This window comes from Xenopus tropicalis, chromosome 3 (genome assembly GCF_000004195.4).
Source record: "Xenopus tropicalis strain Nigerian chromosome 3, UCB_Xtro_10.0, whole genome shotgun sequence".
NCBI classification, from domain to species: domain Eukaryota; kingdom Metazoa; phylum Chordata; class Amphibia; order Anura; family Pipidae; genus Xenopus; species Xenopus tropicalis.
In genome coordinates this window covers 31,204,135-31,224,654 of record NC_030679.2, presented here as the reverse complement: position 1 = coordinate 31,224,654, position 20,520 = coordinate 31,204,135, and the positions used below count along the sequence as shown (strand labels likewise).

At 38.8% G+C, this 20,520-nt stretch overlaps 1 protein-coding gene across 1 annotated transcript in view; it reads right to left on the bottom strand.

Moving 5' to 3' along the window:
- The window catches only part of adamts2 (ADAM metallopeptidase with thrombospondin type 1 motif 2), a 151,444-nt gene that overhangs the window by 80,246 nt on the left and 50,678 nt on the right, over positions 1–20,520 (bottom strand). The window contains exons 5-10 of the mRNA XM_012959749.3: positions 15,936–16,019; positions 14,304–14,460; positions 11,561–11,666; positions 9,529–9,672; positions 9,300–9,432; positions 8,932–9,045 (exon numbers count right to left, since the gene is read on the bottom strand). Of these exons, the coding sequence (XP_012815203.2) occupies positions 8,932–9,045; positions 9,300–9,432; positions 9,529–9,672; positions 11,561–11,666; positions 14,304–14,460; positions 15,936–16,019 (738 nt within the window). The remainder of the gene's footprint in view (positions 1–8,931; positions 9,046–9,299; positions 9,433–9,528; positions 9,673–11,560; positions 11,667–14,303; positions 14,461–15,935; positions 16,020–20,520) is intronic.

Sequence of the window (20,520 nt, the reverse complement as noted above, 5' to 3'; positions counted from 1 at the left end):
ACCCCCATACCTGTGAAATAACCCCCGCAAACTATATATTTCTGAAAAGTGCACACCTTCAGCTATTCAGAGACGCCACTCTCCTCTTTCTACATGGAAAATTGTGGCCGCAGTCCCTTGCAGAAGTCAGCGCTTTGGTCAGAAATCAAGGAAAAACCAGATACAACCCTAGATTTTGGTCAGAAATCAAGGAAAAACCAGATACAAACCTAGATTTCTCCCCAAAATCTCCATGGCAACTACCAAAAACTTACTAAACCTCAATCTGCAAGTTCCCCTGAATAAAACGATACCCCATATGTATGGGTACACATAAAGACGTGGCCACCAAATGCCCCCAAACCGGGGCAATGCATAAGGGGGGGCTGTGCTCTATCTGCAGTTATTTAGTCTAAACACCCCCATACCTGTGAAATAACCCCCGCAAACTATATATTTCTGAAAAGTGCACACCTTCAGCTATTCAGAGACGCCACTCTCCTCTTTCTACATGAAAAATTGTGGCCCCAGTCCCTTGCAGAAGTCAGCGCTTTGGTCAGAAATCAAGGAAAAACCAGATAAAAAACCTAGATTTCTCCCCAAAATCTCCATGGCAACTACCAAAAACTTACTAACCATCAATCTGCAAGTTCCCCTGAATAAAACGATACCTATGTCTGGTTGCGCATAAGTACATGGCCACCAAACCTGAAAATGCATAATATTGGGGCTGCACTCTATGCACCCCTTTTTTTTTGCCTGCACCCGAATGAATGGAATACGCTCGGGTGCAGGCACATGTAGCCGATATACGCATGAAAACGCGTGAGAATGCAAAGTCTCGCGTTTTCATGCGTATATCGGCTACATGTGCCTGCACCCGAGCGTATCCCATTCATTCGGGTGCAGGCACAAGTAGCAAGCGTAGGGCTGAATTTTCGGCAAGCGTTTTTCCACTTGCTGAAAAAATCAGCCCTACGCCATGTGTGGCATCAGCCTAACCCTTGGCAATAGAAACTACCAGAACAATCTTAGCACCTCTGGACCTTTCTAGAACAACTGAAATCAAATGAAGTTAAAATGGAATAAAACCACTAAAAGCAATCAAAGAACAATAGTTGCAATGAAATCGGTGGTCAGAGCCCTGGATCCACCAATGTCACTGCAAAAGCAACCTTTTAGGGGCACTAAACACACAAAGAACAATGCAAAGATAAAACACCATAAAATCAGTAAAATCCAATAAAACCACCTAAACCAACAGAAGAACAATAATTGCAATGAAATCGGTGGTCAGAGCCCTGGATCCACCAACGTCACTGCAAATTCAGCACCCAATAGCAATAAAAAAGTTACAGTGCAATAGAATAATTCAAAAACAGAAATCAATTATGAAAATGCCAAAAAAACACTAAAATGCAACCAAATAAATCAGATAATTATAGAGCAAGATCAGAAATAAAGTTTTAGTAAAAAAAAAAGACTGCCAAAGAAAGCAAAGACAGAAAGAAAAGAAAAGAAAGAAAGAAAAAAAAAAAAAAAAAAAAAAAAAAGTGTAAGTGTAAGTGTGTGTGTAAGTGTCTGTGTGTGCTTGGGAAAGTTGTAAATAAGTGTGTATGTGTACAAAAGTGTAATAATAACAAAGATAGAAGAAAAAATTGAAAAAAAAAAAAAAAAAAATTTTTAGACAGTTGAGATAGAAATAAGCAAAATAAACAGTGGTAGAGAGTTGTAGTTCAGCTTACCCGAGGCAGGCAGGCGATCAGAGGCGATCAGGGGCGATAAATCCAGCAGGAAGGCAGCAGGGGAGCTCCATCCGGTCCAACGTGCGCAGCAGGAGTGAGGGAGCCGACAGTAGGCGGCGACTTTTAAAGGGACAGCAGTGGACACGTCATCAATGCGTGTCCACTGCTGTCATTGGCTGGAGCGACGATCGGTGCGGCTGGGCGACCGGATCGGTGAGTATGTCCTTGTTCGCTCGTTGCCTAGGGGGTTGTGACGGCTTTACAAGCGCTGCGCTGCTTTAAAAGCGAGCGCAGCGCTTGTAAACCCGACAGTGCCATTGGACGTAGATTCTACGTCCCATGGCACTTTGGTCCCTTGGTACCTGGGACGTAGAATCTACGTCCCTTGGCACTTAAAGGGTTAATAAGCAGGCAGTGTGTTGTGCAACAAGTGCTAAATATAACAAGCCTTTGTGGTTTGGAGTAGAAAGACATATTTACCCATTTGGAATTCACCAGACTGAGTACTTTCTAAAACCATACAGTATCCTTCATTTAACTTATTGTACAGGGATATTTAAGACATAAATCAAAGGCAGTGTGTTGTTGACACCACTGTTGATACCTAACAAATGGACGAATGTGGCAAAAGTGGTGCTGAACAGTCAACACCATTTTCTGCACAAATACAATTGTACTAAAATGCTGGATTAAAAAAAAAGAACCTTACAGTTGTGTAAATGTGACTTTAGTCTTGATTTATTCATTTATATTGTATATATAATATAATGCATAAGAATTTATTTTAACAACCTTCCTGAAATATACATATATTAAGAGTAAATTAATACCATAAACAGACTTAAAGTGAGCATGAGTATGAATGTGGGCCTTTCCTTGCTGGAAATTTACACTTCTGGCAAGATTTCTCCAGACTATATTGCAAGCATAAATATGTGAGTGTGTGCATTCAAATACACAAACACATGTTTTAAGAACACGGGAGCAGCTATCATGTCTGATCTATATGGATTTCAGTTGCAAGAAATGTACCTTTATTAGGAAAACTGCTTTGAAAAGATTCCAGTCAGGTTTATTAGTGAGGTATGGAAGCCTGGTTACCATGAAAATGACTTATAGGATGGCAAGGGCCAAGTTACCATGACTACCAGTCACCTATCTGTCACACTTTGAGGATCTATAAAGCTGAGGAGCACCGTGATTGCTTTGACTTGAAAAAGATCTCATTAGAGACTGAAATGCTTGTCATACAATAAATCTTTTGCATTGATTTGCTACTGAACTTAACTTTAGATAATGATTCTTGCAGTATTTCCCTGTGTGTTGCACCTTCCATTTGTTTATTCTATTGTAACAAGATGGTTTATCCCCACTAATGAAACAGCTACACAACATGATGCTATCAACAGTACTTCAGTGTAGACATGGGTCAACCATGGCCGGTATTGAAGGGTGGCACAAGAAGCCATTTCTCAGAGAGAACCATATGTCACATAAAAGACTGACTCTCTGCAAAGTGATAAGACCACAACAAAGCTTTTGGTGAGGTCCAAGTGAAACCCACCTAACTGTTTGTTGACCCAGGGGGAAAAAAATCATCCTGACTTCAAGATGGAAACTGGACTTAACTTTATACTGAGAGTTAATTTCACTAACCTTGTATTTTTTCACTTGGTAAAAATGCATCGAAGCCTTGAAACTACTGTACTGTCATAGCTCTCCTTTTGACTTGTTTGTGAATCCCCACTCCTGGCTCTACCTAAGCTGATCAGAAAACCCTGCACTACACTGATGAGCACCAAGAATGGCAAAACCGGTCTGTAGTTGGGAATCTGACCAGCTATTATCCTGGCTTTTGCTTTAAAAACCCAATGGCTGAGCTTTAGCCTATAGGATAAACCCATGTAAATGGGATTTTTTTAGGAGCTTTACGGAATTTGTTCCCAGAATCCCTTTGGTCTATTTGGCTCTCACTGTACAACACCCTTTCAGACTTGAAGATGAAACCTTCATTCTTCTTATCAGAATCTAATCTACCATTAACAGAAGCCTGTGTAAGAATGCCACATCAATTCTCTAACCATGTACAAAAAGCATTACTAAGACCAACAGACCTTAGTTTATAAGCTGTAACCATACTGCAATACATGAAAGCCAAAAAGATACACTGATATGAGGAAAGTGGCCTTTAAAAAATGGGGGAAATCAAAAGGTCTTCTGCCATGATATAACTGTTGGAAATGAAAACTCCACTGGGACACTAGGTATGTCACTGTGTTATATGTGCTTGGTTACTCTTTTACAATATTTACTCTATAGATACTTGGGCACACAGAAACAGCAGATAATGGACAATGTAGTGGGGTTTGTGGCACAGGTTACACTGAAGAACTTATGTTGATCAACTTTGAGGAGAGACACAATGGTTAGTGATACCTAGGGGCTGATTTACTAACCCACGAATCCGACCCGAATTGGAAAAGTTCCGACTTGAAAACGAACATTTTGCGACTTTTTCGTATGTTTTGCGATTTTTTCAGATTCTGTACGAATTTTTCGTTACCAATACGATTTTTGCGTAAAAACGCGAGTTTTTCGTATCCATTACGAAAGTTGCGTAAAAAGTTGCGCATTTTTCGTAGCGTTAAAACTTACGCGAAAAGTTGCGCATTTTTCGCGTAAGTTTTAACGCTACGCAAAATGCGCAACTTTTTACGCAACTTTCGTAATGGATAGGAAAACTCGCGTTTTTACGAAAAAATCGTATTGGTAACGAAAAATTCGTAAAGAATCCGAAAAAATCGCAAAACATACGAAAAAATCGCAAAATACCGATCATTACGAAAAAAACGCAATCGGACTCCATTCGACCCGTTCGTGGGTAAGTAAATCAGCCCCCTAGTGTCCCAGATGAGGTTTTATTTCCAACAGTTCATTTGTCTGGAAAGTGAGTTATACTCTGCTTATTAAGCACTCTGTTTAAAGGAACAGTAACACCAAAAAATGAAAGTGTATAAAAGTAACTAAAATATAATGTGCTGCTGCCCTGCACTGGTAAAAGTTGTGTGTTTACTTCAGAAAGTCTACTATAATTTATATAAATAAGCTGCTATGTAGCCATGGGGGCAGCCATTCAAAGGAGAAAAGGCACAGGCACTTAGCAGATAACAGATAAAACACTATTGTATTCTACAGAACTTATCTGTTATCTGCTATGTAACCTGTGCCTTTTCTCCTTTTTTCCAGCTTGAATGGCTGCCCCCGTGGCTACACAGCAGCTTATAATATAAATTATAGTAGTGTTACTGTAGCAAACACACCAGTTCTACCAGTGCAGGGCAACAGTGCATTATATTTTTATTACTTTAAAGCTCTTTCATTTTTTGGTGTTACTGTTCCTTTAAACATTGGTCCTTTATGACCTTTAAATAAAGACTGTTTTTGCTGTATTCAAATTTCATCCATTAAAGGGCACCCACTGTATGTAAAAATGGAGTGTGCATTCTATACACTTGATAATGGCCCTAGGACTGAAACCCTGTGTTTGGCACCTAAATAAAACTGTATTCTGTCACTACATCTCGTTTATGTAACAGTAGGTCCACTTTTCTTCTGATTACAGGGAACATTGCATTGTTTATTTGCTCCTCAGTTACAGCACAAGTAAAAGTTACAAGTTAATGAGCACCAATTATATTGTGAGTCTCTGCTGCCTGAGACATGACATGCTTATGGGATATAATTAAAAACTTGTTTACTTTTGATGTGCTGCCTATTCCACAACTCCAATAAATTCCTAACGACTGCATTCTCTCCATGATTAAAACTAGCAGCTCTGTCTTAAGTAGGAGAGCTGAGCATCTTTATTTCATTAATATGAAATGTCCCCTTATAAATGCCCTAAATTATATTTGCTTGTTTCCTTACATTGATTGAATAGTTATACCCATAAAGTTACATCTTGCTTTAAGTTTAAATTCTTAAAGAATTTTACCTTAGCTATTAGCATAGGAAAAACGGGGCTACTAAATAATTCCCCAATTCTAAAGAAAGGCAATTCTGACTTAAAGAATTTGGCATACTTCTCTGGAATATGGTTAAAATATACATAATGCCACAGTTACTGTAGGTTCTATCAAATAAGTAATAAGACCCTTCATAGCAGCCTGCCACAAATATCGGCCACGGTTCTGAGCAGAATTGTTGCTTAATTTCAGCAGTTAGATAATAAAGCTCTGGATAGAGACAGAATAACATTCTACACCTCCCGCAATACTCACAAATCTCTCATGTAACTTCTACTTTTTTCCAGCTTTTAAAAGGGGAGACACTGACCCCGACAGCTAAAAAGCTATTGATTTTTGAGGCTACAATTTTATTGTTACGTTTTATTCCTTATATTTCTATTTATATTTCATCCATCCTATAGAAAGCGCACTCCATTTTTCATTCATATTCCAGTCTCTCATTCAAACCACTGCCTGGTTGCTAAGGTAAACATTACCATAGCAACCACATAGCTGCCAGAATTCCAAACGGGAGAGCTGCTTTACAAAAAGCTAAATGACTGAAAAACAACACACAAAAAAAAAATGAAACCCATCTGCAAATTGTCTCAGAATTTCTTAATTTACATAATTCTAAAAGTTAATTCAAAGGTGAACAACCAGCTTAAAAATTGCTTGTATCAAGCAAATGTCTTGCCTCCACATTTTGTAGTATATGTTAGACAAAGTTTTTGGGGGAAGGTCCCTCTTTACACATTGTATCAAAGATTGGCTGCTTTGTATGTCAATCTGTATGTTCAATGTTTATACCCATTTATTGGTGCTTTTCTTGGATATTTAGGGCTGAAATCTGCAAAATACATTCAGTAATTGTCAGACTATAGGGAACATTAACAAGTATTGTGGATTTGTGTCAGTATTGTTTGTGTTGAAAAATAACTAAAGCTACAGAAGGCAATATATAGTGCAAATAGCCCAAACAGCATGAATAAGAAACACTGGGACATTAGCCAGCAGTGGTGGAGATCTGACTGCAATGACTGGGAAAGGATTCTTTGAGGGAATAGGTAGAAGGCGATAGAGAGGGTGTGGGAAAGAAAAAAATCTAGATCTCAGATTTCAGAATGCAGTTTTGAGTGTGATCTCTGCTCTAAATAAAATATACTGGGACCCACATCAAAATCACACCCCTAAACCCGCAAGACATTTTACACAGCAATAAGAGGGACTGATTCTTCTATAATTATGCCTCTGTGCTCTCTTCAACATATCATATAGGTGGCTTTGGCCTGTGCCCTGTGGGACGGGTGTGTTCCCATTGGCCCAGGAAATTGTGGGAGATCTATAGTCTATAAGAACAGAGGGAGCCCAACAATCTGCATCTTTGAACTACTCTCAAAGATTAGGCTGAATGTGCTAGAAAGACTGAGGCCTCAGTAAGGAGAAGCCAGGACTATACAGTAAGCTTGACACCTTAGATAACATCAGGAAAAGAAATCAGTAAATGAGGGCTCCTGTTAAGAGCAGTAAGAGCAGTTCTATTCTCAAACAGTGGGGTTGTTTCCCAATGACACCCATCAGACTTTAGGGAGATTGGATGCAGAGATAGTGAGTGAAAGCCTTTAAGGCATACTGTGGATCCTGGTTTGCTGGGAGTAGAGGCCTGTTGTGTGATTAATAACCATGTAGAACTCTGTGATGGCATATAATGATCTGTAATGATATTCCATGTATATTCTGTGTACTAAGTGAAATACATGTTTTCAGATCTTTAATAAATACAGAGTACTGTTCCTGTTTAAGTACCAGTGGCAACCAAGATTCTTTTTGTATTACATAGTTATAGTTCAGCTTGGAGATCTCTCCCTCCATTTATCTGCAAGGGCCCAGCAGAGGAGTTATAGCAATTCTCTACCATACAGAGCAGCTGAAAAGTAGTACTCTGTGCTACATTCTTAACATTGTATTTAGTTATTTATGTTTAAAAAGACAGGCTTTTTACCAAAAAGTACAGTATATCTTCATACTGACTGCACTATTATAAACTCTGCTGCACTATTATAAAGTCTGTGAGCTTACCCTTCCTAGGAAGAAGTAAATATTGCACATGTAAATACTGAATTAACTTTACAAATAATAGCATACATTATCCCATTACATAATACTAGAGGTCTTATAAGATGATTCTGACATTTTCTTGCAACACTTCTAATTTTGCTACACAGGGAAACATCTTCTTCTACACACAGCTATGCAGACATCCTGTTCTTATAACCAATTTATGCATCCCAGATTTAGTACAGAATGTACATGGCACTGGTTTAAAGCCCTGAACATTGATCATCTGCACTGCTGCAAAGCTGATCTAAATGAAAGTCATTGTAATATGTACTATTATTTTCTAAATATATTTAAAGGGGAAATGGCCTTTTTTCAATAAACAGTGCAGAAGGATTGTCGTATTCTGAGGCATACTAGAAAGGGTTTCATATGTTAGTTTGTGCCATCTTGTGGATCAACTAGAAGCTTAAAGATTTTTGAAAGTGGAAAAAGAGGTTAAACTTTATGCAGAATAGACATTTTTCATCCTTAACTATTTTAACCACATTATGGAATCTGAAACTGAATTATGACAGTTCTGGCCACAAAGGCAAGAGATGATAAAATAGACCACAGATTAAAACGGATATGCAGCGTTGAGCTTTATTCTAATGGCTATGCAGGGTTGAGCTTTATTCTAACGGCTATGCAGGGTTGAGCTTTATTCTAACGGCTATGCAGGGTCGAGCTTTATTCTAACGGCTATGCAGGGTTGAGCTTTATTCTAACGGCTATGCAGGGTCGAGCTTTATTCTATAAGAGGCAGCTTTGTTTCCGTAGATAAAACTATACATTCATAGTGCTGACAACTCTGGTGCAGTTACTTGGCCAAATAACCTGAATGTATATAGTAGTAGAATATATAGTATACAATATAAACTTTCATCCAAAAAGATAACCCGCCACAAATTCAACAGGTTTAACTGCAGAGATGTAGTAGATGATGCAGAATTGATGAAACTGCATTTACTGCTTGCTCCCAAAACTAACGATATATATTTTACATTACAGTGAAGTTTTGACAATATAGTTGTGTGCGAAGTACAGAAGACCTTGCATTTAAACTGTTCATTACTTTTGGTTTTTATTTTTGGTCTTACCTTCCCATAAGAACACATTGTTCCATCCAGAGGAGGTCCTTTTTTTGTTTTACAGAAGTAAGGGTTATCAGTATGGCTGCACCAAAGCTGCTTGCAGGGGTCGAATGTCCGAAACTGTAAATCATTTACAAACATATTTACTCCTAAGACAAGGCTAACATAAATTAAAGTTTCATATGATTAGGAAGTATTGGTTAATCAGCCTGCAAGTTTTCAGAAAATATCTAACAGGAAACATTGGATGCCAATCAAGATCCAGCCACAATTAATATTTTTATTATTTCTTTACCCATTCCCCATACCGAATTATGCGTAGGATTTCAACCTCCACTTTCACAGAGAACATTGAAAATAGGCTTTATACTTACCGCTGTACACATCATGTAGCCCAGACCAAAATCAAATCTGCATTGCTCATTCATAGAGTAGTGAATCCCTGGTAGTTGAGGTAGAGAAGGCCAATTGTGTTCGAAAGGATCATCTCTGAGACAATCATAGGAACTGCAAAAATTAAAAAAATGTTATTCGTTTATGGGTCTTGAATTAAGCAGAAGCAATCCCATCTGTTTAGTTAATGAAACAGCCAAGGCTACTCACTTTAAGTAACGGCTGAGCTCTTGCTGGCTACACCGAGACCAATGAAAGCGATGAAATGCTGCTTGTACCAGTGGGGCCATTATGCTTCCCATTCGTACCTCATCTCCACATCGATTTCCTTGGCCATCATGTTCCATACCTAACCTACAATATATATATATATGAAAGAATGAGAAAAGTTAACCTTTTTTTATCAAAGCAGTATAAAAAAGCTATATAGGGTCAGTTTTTTTTCAAACTATAAAATGAAGTTATCGATTTTAAGATGTTGCTAGACTTATACAGACTAATGCAAAAGAAAAATCAACAGGCACGTTAAACAAGATTAAGACAAAGTTATGGCCATACATTTCACTGTATCTGAAGAAACTGCTTAAAGAATGAATTGAGCCCCTGGTATGTGGCAGGCTTTCCATGCTCTCATCATTCCGCTTCACCCTTATTAATTTAAGCATGAATTCCCCATGGATAACTTCCATCAGGACTCATAAGAAGCCTCACAGGAACCCTCACAGATCATTCTAGATATTGAGATCAGTTACCATGGAGACGCAGAAGTGGAAATGGCACTCCAAAAAGATAAAAGTAAAAATCAATGAAGTGAAGCTTGAGGGAATGCCCTGGATAATGCCAGAACCATTAAAAGGCAGATATACAATTTTTCGGAGGTGTAACTTTCTATTTCCCCCAGCAACCAAGCTTGGATATTAACTGGACCAGGTGAGTAGAAATGCTTGAACTTCCAGGACTGAATTCTCTATCTGACAAAAAGATCATGGAGAGTATTGCCAAATCACATGACTATGGAGGATTTGTACTATAAAGTGCACAGGAATGTGACTCGGATCTTTATCTCAGAAGCTAAAGGACTACTTGCCAAGAACCTGATTATAAGGAAGTCAGATCCCTATGTTGTTGTACACTGTGGGGGTCACACAGAAAAAAAAATGATTTATAGAAACCTAAATCCATGCTGGAATCAGGTATTTGAGATGTCATTTTCAGATCTCCAAGGGCAGGAGAAAGATGACTTTTTGGGCATCTGCCAAGTCAGCTTGGAGGAAGCCATGAAACACAAGCACTGACATATGGGTCGCACTGAAGAATTTGGCATCTGGAAAGCTTCATGTCAGGCTGGATAGCCTCAATCTTTTTTCACACCCAGAACAACTGGAACAGGTTCTGACAGTGAACCACAACTGTTGCCCTCCCCTTCTTCTGCTCTCAGAGACAATAATGATTAGCTCATAGGCTCTATAACTGTGCTCCTTTCTACCCTACCATCTGCAGAAAATCTCACAATTAAAGACTGGTATTAACTTCTGATGGACCTAAGAGTGCAATTCGGATGAGACTGCAGTTGACCATTTAAGCCTCTCCAAGTGCATTTCTTCATCTTGAGTCTTCTGGTGCTCTTCTCATTAAACTATAACACCAAAGGCAAGTCACAAAGTACAACAGAAAGAATATCTCTAAGAAGCACCACTTTTTCATAAAAGAAATTGCGAGTTTGTATAAGGGTGAAGACACACGGAGCTACTAGTAGCAGCTACTTGTTACGGCTACAGAAATAGACAATGCTGATCATTTACCGATTACTGTCTCTACATGTGTTTTAGCAGAGGCAATTCTCAGCATTGTCTATGGCAGGGTATTTTCTGAAGTTTAGTAGCCATGACAAGTAGCTGCTACATATAACATTTACAACCCCCCCCCATGATTTCTGACGGTGCCCCTGGTGATGTCAATAGTACTATGGAGATAGGATGCAGCATATGTCAGGTCTATATGAAAACACCACGATGAAAATTGTAAAAATATATATTATATATATAAAAATGTATATTAAGCTCTTGAACAAAAAAGCAGAATACACTCAGGCAAGAGCAGAGCACTATGTATATATAAGCTTGATAGACAAGGATAAGGCATAAAAGCCCCAGCAACGATAAAGCAGTGTTATAACTTCATGCTTTATACTCCTACATGCCAGTCTTGTGTAATCAAAACACACCCGTATCTTATTACTTACACATGACCAGTCTCATGAGCTACTACAAAAGCTGAAGAAAATCCATCTTCGTGATTAAGTGTGCAGCTTCGCACAGGATGGCACATTCCTGTAACTGGAGCATAACCTAAATATAAAAATACATACAAAGAAAAATACAAAGTCACATTTATTATGGAAGATCAAAAGGTTTATGTTATTGTAGTCACAGAAAATTCCTAAATTGATCAATTTGGGAAGTACAGCAGGCCCGTTTTAATGTCCCCATTATATATATGGTAATACCAATCTAGGGGGTATAGCACATTACAAATACTGAATGGATTGACAGAAGTATACTAAATTACTGATCACAGATGCAGACAATTTGCTTTGATATCAGTGGTTTATAAAAATAGGGTATACTAAGGGCCTTCTACTTGTATCTACTTGTATTAGTCTACGTCACTGCAAACGCCATGCAATGATGGTGCCAATGGGTAAACTGAAAATATGTAATATTAGAAAGCGAACAAAAGACTATTAGACTATTGAAACTATGTTCCTCAGCTTGGTGCAATAATTGCGGGATCTGAAAAATGGGGGGGCCCTACTGATGTTAAAGGAATTCAAACCCGCAATACATGTGTACAATAAGGTGGATACTATAAAAGTTTCCGTACCCATCAGAACAATTTGACGCAGTCCAGTGTTTACTGAACTTTTTACATGCAGACAGTATGGGGGCTATGTCTCTATATGCTCCAGATATAATATGCCAGACTAGGAATGTTATTTATTTTTGTTTTTATACTTACTATTTATTGATTTAAAATATGCAGGGCGAGTAATGTTCACAGAACGCTAGGTACATCATTTTTCCAATGGCTTGTGAGGTTAGGGGGGAGGGGGTCAAAGACATTAATAATAAAAGCCTGAGTGCCTTTATATATGGGTCTTTTGTTCTTTTTACATTATAGGTTGGAAGATTACAATGTATATTCCCTTGGTTGAGAGATGCTTGTTTTTCTCCATTGCATCTAAGTCAGGGGGCTCAAACTCAATTTACCTGGGGGCCACAGGAGGCAAAGTCAGGATGAGGCTGGGCCGCATAAGGGATTTCACAAAAAATTGGCTTTCAAGGGATAATGCAAGGCAAGGCGGACGGGAGCTGCTGATTGCGGAAATGACGTTATGGCATCATAACAGTTATTATGGGAAGACGTTCTGTGTGCACAATTAGCTCCTTAGCAGCTAATTGCTGGAAATGGGTTTTGCCTATTGCTTTCATTAAAAAATGAATGAAAAGGGGTGAGGGACAGAGTGGGAGGTAGACAGGATATTTAATTAAACTTGCCTACCCAAATAAACTCCTTTAATAATGAACTTAATTCTGTTATTCTGCCTGGCACCACTGCAGCAACGAAGGGGATGAAGGGACTCTTTATATAATGCTCAATCATATGTAGTTTGCCTTTTCATGGTGAGGGCAGTGAGGTTGTGGAATGCCCTTCTTAGAGATGTTGTAATGGCAGATTCTGTTAATGTCTTTAAGAGGGGCCTAGATGAGTTCTTGAACAAGCATAGTATCCAAGGCTATTGTGATACTAAAATCTACAGTTAGTATTAATGTTGGTATATATGGTTTGTGTATGTGAGTGTATAGATAGGTCAGTATGGGTCTGTATGTGAGTATATAGATAGGTCAGTATGGGTCTGTATGTGAGTGTATAGATAGGTCAGTATGGGTCTGTATGTGAGTGTATAGATAGGTCAGTATGGGTCTGTATGTGAGTGGATAGATAGGTCAGTATGGGTCTGTATGTGAGTGGATAGATAGGTCAGTGTGGGTCTGTATGTGAGTGTATAGATAGGTCAGTATGGGTCTGTATGTGAGTGGATAGATAGGTCAGTATGGGTCTGTATGTGAGTGTATAGATAGGTCAGTATAGGTCTGTATGTGAGTGTATAGATAGGTCAGTATGGGTCTGTATGTGAGTGGATAGATAGGTCAGTGTGGGTCTGTATGTGAGGGGATAGATAGGTCAGTATGGGTCTGTATGTGAGTGTATAGATAGGTCAGTATGGGTCTGTATGTGAGTGTATAGATAGGTCAGTATGGGTCTGTATGTGAGTGGATAGATAGGTCAGTATGGGTCTGTATGTGAGTGTATAGATAGGTCAGTATGGGTCTGTATGTGAGTGGATAGATAGGTCAGTGTGGGTCTGTATGTGAGTGGATAGATAGGTCAGTATGGGTCTGTATGTGAGTGGATAGATAGGTCAGTGTGGGTCTGTATGTGAGTGGATAGATAGGTCAGTATGGGTCTGTATGTGAGGGGATAGATAGGTCAGTATGGGTCTGTATGTGAGTGGATAGATAGGTCAGTATGGGTCTGTATGTGAGTGTATAGATAGGTCAGTATGGGTCTGTATGTGAGTGGATAGATAGGTCAGTATGGGTCTGTATGTGAGGGGATAGATAGGTCAGTATGGGTCTGTATGTGAGTGGATAGATAGGTCAGTGTGGGTCTGTATGTGAGTGTATAGATAGGTCAGTATGGGTCTGTATGTGAGTGGATAGATAGGTCAGTTTAGGTTTGTGTGTGCTGGGTTTACTTGGAAGGGTTAAACTTGATGTAACTATTTAACCTATTTTAGCTTAAAGTCCAATGTTTTTGGTTCAGGACACAATAAAACCTCATATAAAACAAATACAATACTTGCAACATTAAAACCATTAGTGTCCTTTGTTTAATTTTTCAAGTCACTGTCAGACCCATACCTTGCATGCCTGATGGACCAAATTCTTGTCTTGTGAGAAATATTGCATGGTCATGATATTCAGCATGTCCAGTCTCTGGTTTCTGCTGCAGATAGGCCCACCGACAGACATTCTCTAAACTTTGAGAAGGATTCCCAACCTCGATTAAGCTGGAAGACTATGAGAAAGCATAAACTGTATTTAGAGAGTAACTATTTGAAAATAATTCATATAAGAAATAAATGTAAAATCATTTTGTGTTTGGTACCCTTTATATTAAAAGCTTCTAAGCTGCAGTAAAGGTTGCCAAGCAGTGTCCTTCAGGGCCCATCCTGTGCAGGAGATAACTAATATTCTATTTACAATGCAATGATTTGAATAATTAAGTGGCGAGAAACCACAAAATGTCAATAACAGTACCATACACACCTAGAAGAAAATGTTCTTTATACAAAATACGAATGCTCTTGTAATACTGAATTTGTCTTTTTGGCCTTGCAATCTAAATTATGCTTCTGTCTAGTGGGGTGCTTTGATAATGCTGTATTTTGCAACAGCCAAAGTGTCAATCAATGAAAATGCATATGTACTATTATTATTCTGGGGTCTCTACATGCTACATAGTTAGGAACTCCTATACATATACTGGACAACAGTTTAGAAGACTCTGGAAGTATTATTTTTGTATCTGAGGAAGTCAGACCTGTCAACTCTCCCTGTTTTTCCAGGAGTTACCCGATTTTGGGCTCTCAAACCCAGGCTCCCGTTACTTTCCAGCTTTCCCCCAATTTTCTACGATCTGCAGATAAAATCTGATATATACATGCGCAGGACCTTTTCCTTGAACAATGTGTGCACGTGCAGAATCTGTGGCTTCACTTCTGCCTAAGTTGCTTCCAGATCAGAAATTTACAAGGTGGCACACTACAAAATTGCCACAAAAAAATGCCACAAATCCCCTGCCAACACTAAGTTCAATGCTGACAGCTCCGGGATGTATCAAGATAAAAATGCAAAAGGGATATTAGCAAAGCTCTGCAGTGTGGTGCTTAGATATACTGTATATACGTACACATTAGGGCTCATTTACAGACTCAGTGGGCAACTTGCGTTTTTCCCTGCAGTCAGTTGCGCATTAAACCACTTTCATTAAAAGTACTCGCGTCAAAATGCACTCGCACTTCCTTGCACTTGAAATGAAGCCAGGCAGAAATTATTCCACTCAATGTGCAACAAAGCACAAGCACAGTTTCATCCATTTTGGCGAAATGGACACAGCTGTTTTGGCACAGCGTGATCCATCTGCAATGACAACAGAATTCTGGGAAACCCCACTGGATTGTGGAAAAAAAACCATGGCTATTGCACTCAAAATTTCACTTTGCAAGAGCTGAGTTTCTCCACAACACTTGCTTTTAGCACACTTAGGTGACTTGAGGCATTGCGATCACATATAATAAAATATGTTTGAGATTTATTTCCCTACATTAGAAAAAAATGTAAATCTGTCAGTATTTAGAATCATTTACCTTGTTTCAGTAAGTACAATTACACAAGCATTTGCACATTCACAATAATTAAGGGCAAATTCTGTACAAAATGCAAACTTCAATGTAAACAGTGCAAAAAACACCAAAGACAGGATAAACTTACTTTTGAATGACTTAGCATGATGATCCGTACAAGCACAACATTAATATGGGCACCCAAGGATTCGTCGTGGTAGATTTCATTAACCTAGAATACACATGATTTAAAAAAATGAATGGTTTGCTTTGTGAGTATTGTGATCAACATTACTTACAAGCAGGGTGCACTGGGCTAGTACCATGGGTTTGGCTTCCAGTGCACTTGTTCCTGGTCTCCAATCAATGCCATGGTACCTACTTGGTGTGTCCATAAGTGCTCCTAACAACTTGCACCAATATTAATGATGAATTACACACAAGGAAACCCTGGTATTACCACCAGCTTGGATGTAGCAGTAATTCCAGGGATCCAGCAGTGAATTGAATCAAATGGCAGTAATGATTTGCCCCGAGAATATCATACATTAAAGCCCCCCCAAAGGGATTCTTTCATAAATTCTGTTTAAATTGTATCCGCACAAGCAATATGCCAAACAGAACCTAATTTGTATCAATACTAGAGCATCGTGTACAAGTTGCAATGGTCCTAGTGAGTGCCCTAAATAATGATGGAATCCTGAGGAAAATGTTGCATTGTGGGCAGAAAATATATAAATTTGTGCCTGAAATGTTTAATTTGCCTCAATATATTGCCAATATGTTAGGGAACACCAAGTAATTTAAACAAAGTTAAAGGAGAAGGAAAGGCATAATCACTGGGGGGGTGCAAGAAAATAAGGCATCCCACCAGGGTCAGACCAGGGGGTGAAGGGCACCCCCACACCCCCCAAAAGGGCCTCCATCATAGCCCCCACACCCCTCCAGCATAGCATAGAATGATCCCCCAGGCCAGTACATTTTTGTTTTCCATAGAGAAGCACCAGCCTTGGTAATAACACATTGGAACCCCCATGAATTCGCTTGTCCTTTAAAACATTTTAAATATGAATGCTTTATCATATTTTTAGAAAGTTACTGAAAAATTAAAATTAAGTAATTGTGTCTTTTTACAAAAATGTGACTTTTTACAAGTCACAATTATTCTACATTACAGCTTTATTATGTAAGTAAACAACACTTATTATACAAGCCAAATAATTACTACGCCAGAAAACTGGCACCAAATACACCAAATAGTTAATAGTCACTTTTTTGCAGCAGTTTAAGCACTGAAACATGTCACATGAGCATATGAGGCCAAGTGATGTCAATTTATTACTGTAAGTAGTTACTGGTCACTCTGGCCATATGCTCATTTGTCATGTATTGGCCTTTATCCAACTTTCCTCCCAGTGATGTCACATTTTGGTTAGGAGCTAGAGAATTAGGCTCATATTAGCAGTTTAAGCATTTTTTGCCAGTTATATTGGCAGCAAGCCGCAAAGTGATATCACTTGGGATACATACATATGGGACTTTGCATGCAGGCCATAAGTACTTAACACCTAATATAAAGCCGATTTATTTTTAGGATTGTATGTTCTCATCACTATTAGCCTGTAACACTATGACTGCTGGGATCGCTACCAATCATAAGTTGATCACATTCAGGCAAACAGTTCTCTTCTGTTGAAGCTGACTATCTAGTTTAAAGGGCCAGGGCCACTGTTTAGGGTGCTGGCATTTGCCGATTACTGAATGCCAGACCACAGATAATAGATTGTATGTAGTGTGATGGGAATGGAGTTAGTATTTATATGTTGGAGGGGCCTATGCTTTCTTTGTTCATTCACCCATACTACATAGAGTAGTTTTTGTTTTGAAGAAAAGGCATAAATCAGTTCAGCTCAGTCTTTTTAAAAACACTTTAAATGTTCATCTTTTAAAAACCCACACAAAACCACCACCAGCCCATGATCAATTACATCTCATAGGAGCAAAATAATCCTTCCTACCCCCCAAAACAAAGAATCAATTACGGATTTTATAGTTTATGAGTATTTAGGTTTTTAATTATCTGAGTCGGGGAACTCCATAACCTGACTGCAATACAGTTAAAATCCCTCAACTTATTTACCCTACATACTCTGGAAAATGTCAATTCCCCACCCTATTGTCCCACCATGTTTTATTTTATGTACCATTCAAGACGGCATTTTAAAAATGAAAAAATCAGACAGACATCAGGGATTAAATAACCTGCATCTAGTTACAATGTCCACCATTTAGCCATCTGCAGAAGAGTTGTATGGGATCTTTTGTGGATCAAAGGCAGCACCATCTAACACTGCTTAAGACACTCCTACAAGCAATCTCCAAAGTTGAGCATATGTAGCTGAAGCCGGGTCTGGAACCATGTTGTGCTACTGAGTTTATTGGGAAGAGGTATGACAAACAGGACAAGAGCCACTTGCGCTGCTTCAAGTAAAAGCTCAGTTCCTTTTTTAATGTCCTCTTATGTATAGAGTAATCATGGCCCCTTGCAAAGCAGCAACTTTCATTCGTTCTACCAGTTTAGTTGAAATCTCTGTACTCTCTAGCTCATTTATATCCTTCTTAAGGACTAAAGCCCAAAACTGAACTGCATACTCAAAGTAAAGCCTTCAGTTATGTTTTATTCCCTTGAATCAATGCCATTTTTATGCAAGAGAAAACTTTTTTACTTTAGACATTGCCCTTAGTTGAACTGACTGTTTTCTACAAAAAAAACAGTACTGGTAAGGGGTGGGAGTGTAAGCCTACGTGCCTCCTACTAAGCGACTCTCATGAATACATTTATGACTAATACAGAAAGCGCTGTATTCATCAGAGAAACACAGGTCTCTGCACTCTGTTTTGGAGCTCAGAGACATGGGTCATTTTTTTTTATAGTGAAGTACACAAAGAGCAGAAGAGATTGGGTGCTTTTGCCCTTTGCACTCTGAGCTGCACTTGATAAATAAACCTTTAAGTTTTGCACAATTTAGTATCCCCAGCAAAGATAGAGACAGTACTGTCAATGCCAACCTCAAGGTCATGTACGAACAAATTAAAAAGCAAAAGTACATTCTGGTACAAACTCAGTATTGGAAAACAAAAACACAGATGGCACTTATGATGCTGTGAACCAGTAGTAAATGCTTAATTGGCTCACCACGAAGAGCATAATTTCAAGCCTATACAGGGCCCTTTGTCCTGGTAAGCACTTCATTCTTTGTTCTACAAACTCACAGTATTGTGATTTGAAATGATTGCCAGTATCTTAATTCTCATTAAGGGCTTCAAAAGCTTTCCTACCCCTGATGCCAAACTTATAGGCCTATATAGACTGAGAATGGCACTGCATTAGCAACTTGCCAATCTCTTTCAATAGTTAAGTTCTATTAGTGCCCTGGGGCTCTGGATCATTGTTTACTGTCGCATGTTCTAGTCTCTTTTAAACTTCCCCCTCAGTCAAACAGCCATCTGCTTTTTCCTTGCTCTCATCAACCAATTTACCTCAAATTTAACCCTAGCAGACAATGGATGTTACTACATCTGATATTTACATTGTAGAGCTACATAAAGACTTTAGGCAAACATTTATGTCCCTAAGTTACCTCTGTCTATAATGTTGCACATGGCACCAGTAAATCTCAAAAAAATTACCTTGAAAGATGTTTCCTAAGCTTAGATGAACTCTGAGGTTCTCTATCCAGTGTTGGACTGGGAACCCAGGGGCCCACCAGAAAACCTTAGACCATAGGCCCACAAACCAAACTATTTTTTCTCTTTTCCTCACCAACCTCTTTCTCATAGTGTCTTTTATTTACATGCTAGTATCTATTCTTCCATTTATTTTTCCACTTTCTTTCTATTCAGAAATAGGGAACGACCATGAAACAGGCCGAATGGTCAGGAGAAGGAGGGCCCAGACCTGCCAGAGATGATTTTGGGTGACGATTCTACTCATTTTAATGAAGCAGGTGAGTCAAATATTATGTACAAATTACTGACAGCAGATGTCACTAGGGGTAACTGGGTGAGGGGTCTTAAATCAGGCACCTAACTCCTAAAAAATATAGGTAAATTGATATACATGGCTACCTACCTTTATGTTCAGAATTAGCAGAGAGTCAACATTTTATAAATTATTCTCACTGAAAAGCATCAAAACCCATCTGTTGTACTGCAATTTGGGGAGGGTATAATATAAATATAAAGTGGGTTGCATGATCTTCAGCCCTCCGCCCATTGTGACATACTTTTCTAGCATCCGCCCTGATTGTGATAACTAACTGGAATCTGTGGCTTGACAGTTCAAGATTTCAAAAATGCTCCCTTTTTCACGTACTGTTGCCTTATCAAAAGACAATGGGCAGTCACATGATGATAGGCAAGCTAAGTTACAGCTGTTGTATCTACTGCCTCTCGCCCACAGGGACCATACAAAAGCATTACACGTCACCATCAGTCAGACAAAACAAAATTCTCTGCAGTTAAACTAGTATCCAAATTTCCACACCCTCAGTTTTGCTTATATTAGAAATACACCCCTTTCAAGCCTTATCTTCTCAGCAGTAGATTTGCATTAGGACAAATGCTTGGTTTTCCGCCAGACCACATCCGAGCAAATCCAATATTCATAGATGATACAGTTCTTTTAGTTGCGATCAGATTTAAATAATCAAGTGTATGTCCCAAAGAATAGA